A 2,500-nucleotide genomic window follows, 5' to 3' on the forward strand; every position below is an offset into this window, starting at 1 on the left:
ATGAGCATGATGGAGATGACGGAAGAGGCTACGCTGGTGGATGGGAAATTTAAATACAAGAAACTTCCAGATGGAAGTACAAACAAAAATGTTGTTATTTGCACTTTATGCAGGAAGGAGTTTGCTTATCACAGGAGCACTTCCACCCTTCGTTACCACCTCAACGCAAAACATGTTGAGGCCAGCGCACAGGTCAGTAATGTTAACTTAGCTGCTAAATGTGATAGTATTCCTAGTACGAGCAAACAGTGTCGCCAGTCAACAGTCGACCACATGTCGGGGTTCACATTCAGAAACAAAATGTCAAAGTCCACATCAGACAAATTGACCAATTCACTGGCGAGATGGATTGCTGTGGACTGTAGACCGCTCTCTGTGGTCGAAGATAAAGGGTTACAAGAGACGCTGCAAATTGCGTCAGCTGATGCAAGTTACGAACTGCCGTCCAGAAAGACGATGTGGAAAAACATCCAGCAGCTGTATGAGGAAAGGGAAGTAAAACAGGTGCTTGTGAAGAGCGCCACACATGTGCCTCTGACTGGGGATCACTGGACCTCTGTTAGCAACAAGAATTATCTTGGTGTGACAGCTCATATTATAGATGATGAATGGAAGGTCCAGTCCTTCGCTTTGAGCGTGCAGAAGACCACTTCTAGGCACTGTGGAGGTGCCTGTGCAGAGGACTTTATGGCTGTGGCAGAGGCCTGGGAAATTAAAGAAAAAGTCACCACAATAGGAACAGACAGCGCCCCAAACATGATAGTTGCAGCTAGGCGACTCCCTTTCCGTGTGTTGCCGTGTGTTGCTCACATTTTAAAGAGAACCCTCAATGTTTGCCTTCTTCACAGCGACTTCAGTGACGTCTTGGCTAAGTGTCGTAAGATAGTGGGTCACTTCAAACAGCCCTGCCAATACAGAGGATCTACACCAGCAGCAAACAGTCAGAGGATGTTTTTTAATACCATTTTAGATGATGGTAGACAATATTTTATCTATTTTATTTTATTTATAATGGGAGCAGTTGAAGTCAATCAGTACTTTGGCATTTTTGGTCAGAATTTCCAATGTTCTGAAAACTGTTTGCTCTGTTTTCTCTGCACTTATCTATTGGTCTGTGTAGTAGACTGGTGGGAAAATAAACAAGATTTTGAAGTTTAAGCTTATGTTCATTGATTCATTCATCATCCAAACTTAAATTAATATTTCTCATGTTAAATATTGAAATGTGATTAAAATGTGATTAATTTCGATTAATTAATTACAAAGCTTCTAATTAATTAATTTTTTAAATCAAGTCCCACCCCTAATTCATACATGTATAACTAACCCCAAAGATAAAACTATTCACACATATATAACTAACCCCAAAGATAAAACTATTCATACATGTATAACTAACTCCAAAGATAAAACTATTCACACATGTATAACTAACCCCAAAGATAAAACTATTCATACATGTATAACTAACCCCAAAGATAAAACTATTCACACATGTATAACTAACCCCAAAGATAAAACTATTCACACATGTATAACTAACCCCAAAGATAAAACTATTCACACATGTATAACTAACCCCAAAGATAAAACTATTCATACATGTATAACTAACCCCAAAGATAAAACTATTCACACATGTATAACTAACCCCAAAGATAAAACTATTCACACATGTATAACTAACCCCAAAGATAAAACTATTCATACATGTATAACTAACCCCAAAGATAAAACTATTCATACATGTATAACTAACCCCAAAGATAAAACTATTCACACATGTATAACTAACCCCAAAGATAAAACTATTCACACATGTATAACTAACCCCAAAGATAAAACTATTCACACATGTATAACTAACCCCAAAAACAAACTAGTCACACACACACACACACTCACTCAAACACACACTCACACACACACACACACACACACACACACTCACACACATACACACGTTCATGGATGTATGAGAGGATTCGTTTTGATCTCTCTGCTGAGGTGATATTTCTTTCAAACTTCAGTGACTGTAATGAGTACACAGTTCTGTCACTGGTAATTCATTACACTGGAACAGGTGCAATGAAAGTACGATGACACCGATTTATGACGCTGTTCATGTGGGTGTTGGTGGGCGTGGCATAAATGATGCCCTGCTGGAGATGTGGTTTTATTAGCATGCATTTCCATGGTACCTTCAGAAGGCCTTTGTAGGCGTGTCTGGATCCGTCAGCATCGAGCTGCTCACTCTTTAGGGAGAACATGTGTGAACACAGACCAGGATTATTACAGTGTGTGTGTGTGTGTGTGTGTGTGTGTGTGTGTGTGTGTGTGTGTGTGTGTGTGTGAGTGAGTGAGTAAGGAAGGAAGGTTAGATGACATACATGATACTACAGGAGAAAATGACTGAGATCACTGTGAGCCTCATTGAGGGAACACTGAGAATGTTGAGGAATACTAAGATGATGTTCTGGTGCTGACTGGTCAGTGGTGG

At 39.6% G+C, this 2,500-nt stretch overlaps 1 protein-coding gene across 1 annotated transcript in view; it reads right to left on the reverse strand.

The window, feature by feature from the left end:
• Nucleotides 1-2,500, reverse strand: part of esyt2b (extended synaptotagmin-like protein 2b) — a 46,714-nt gene that overhangs the window by 6,587 nt on the left and 37,627 nt on the right. Inside the window, exon 14 of the mRNA XM_035536689.1 lies at nt 2,202-2,255. Within this exon, the coding sequence (XP_035392582.1) occupies nt 2,202-2,255 (54 nt within the window). The remainder of the gene's footprint in view (nt 1-2,201; nt 2,256-2,500) is intronic.

Source organism: Electrophorus electricus, chromosome 19 (genome assembly GCF_013358815.1).
Source record: "Electrophorus electricus isolate fEleEle1 chromosome 19, fEleEle1.pri, whole genome shotgun sequence".
NCBI lineage: Eukaryota > Metazoa > Chordata > Actinopteri > Gymnotiformes > Gymnotidae > Electrophorus > Electrophorus electricus.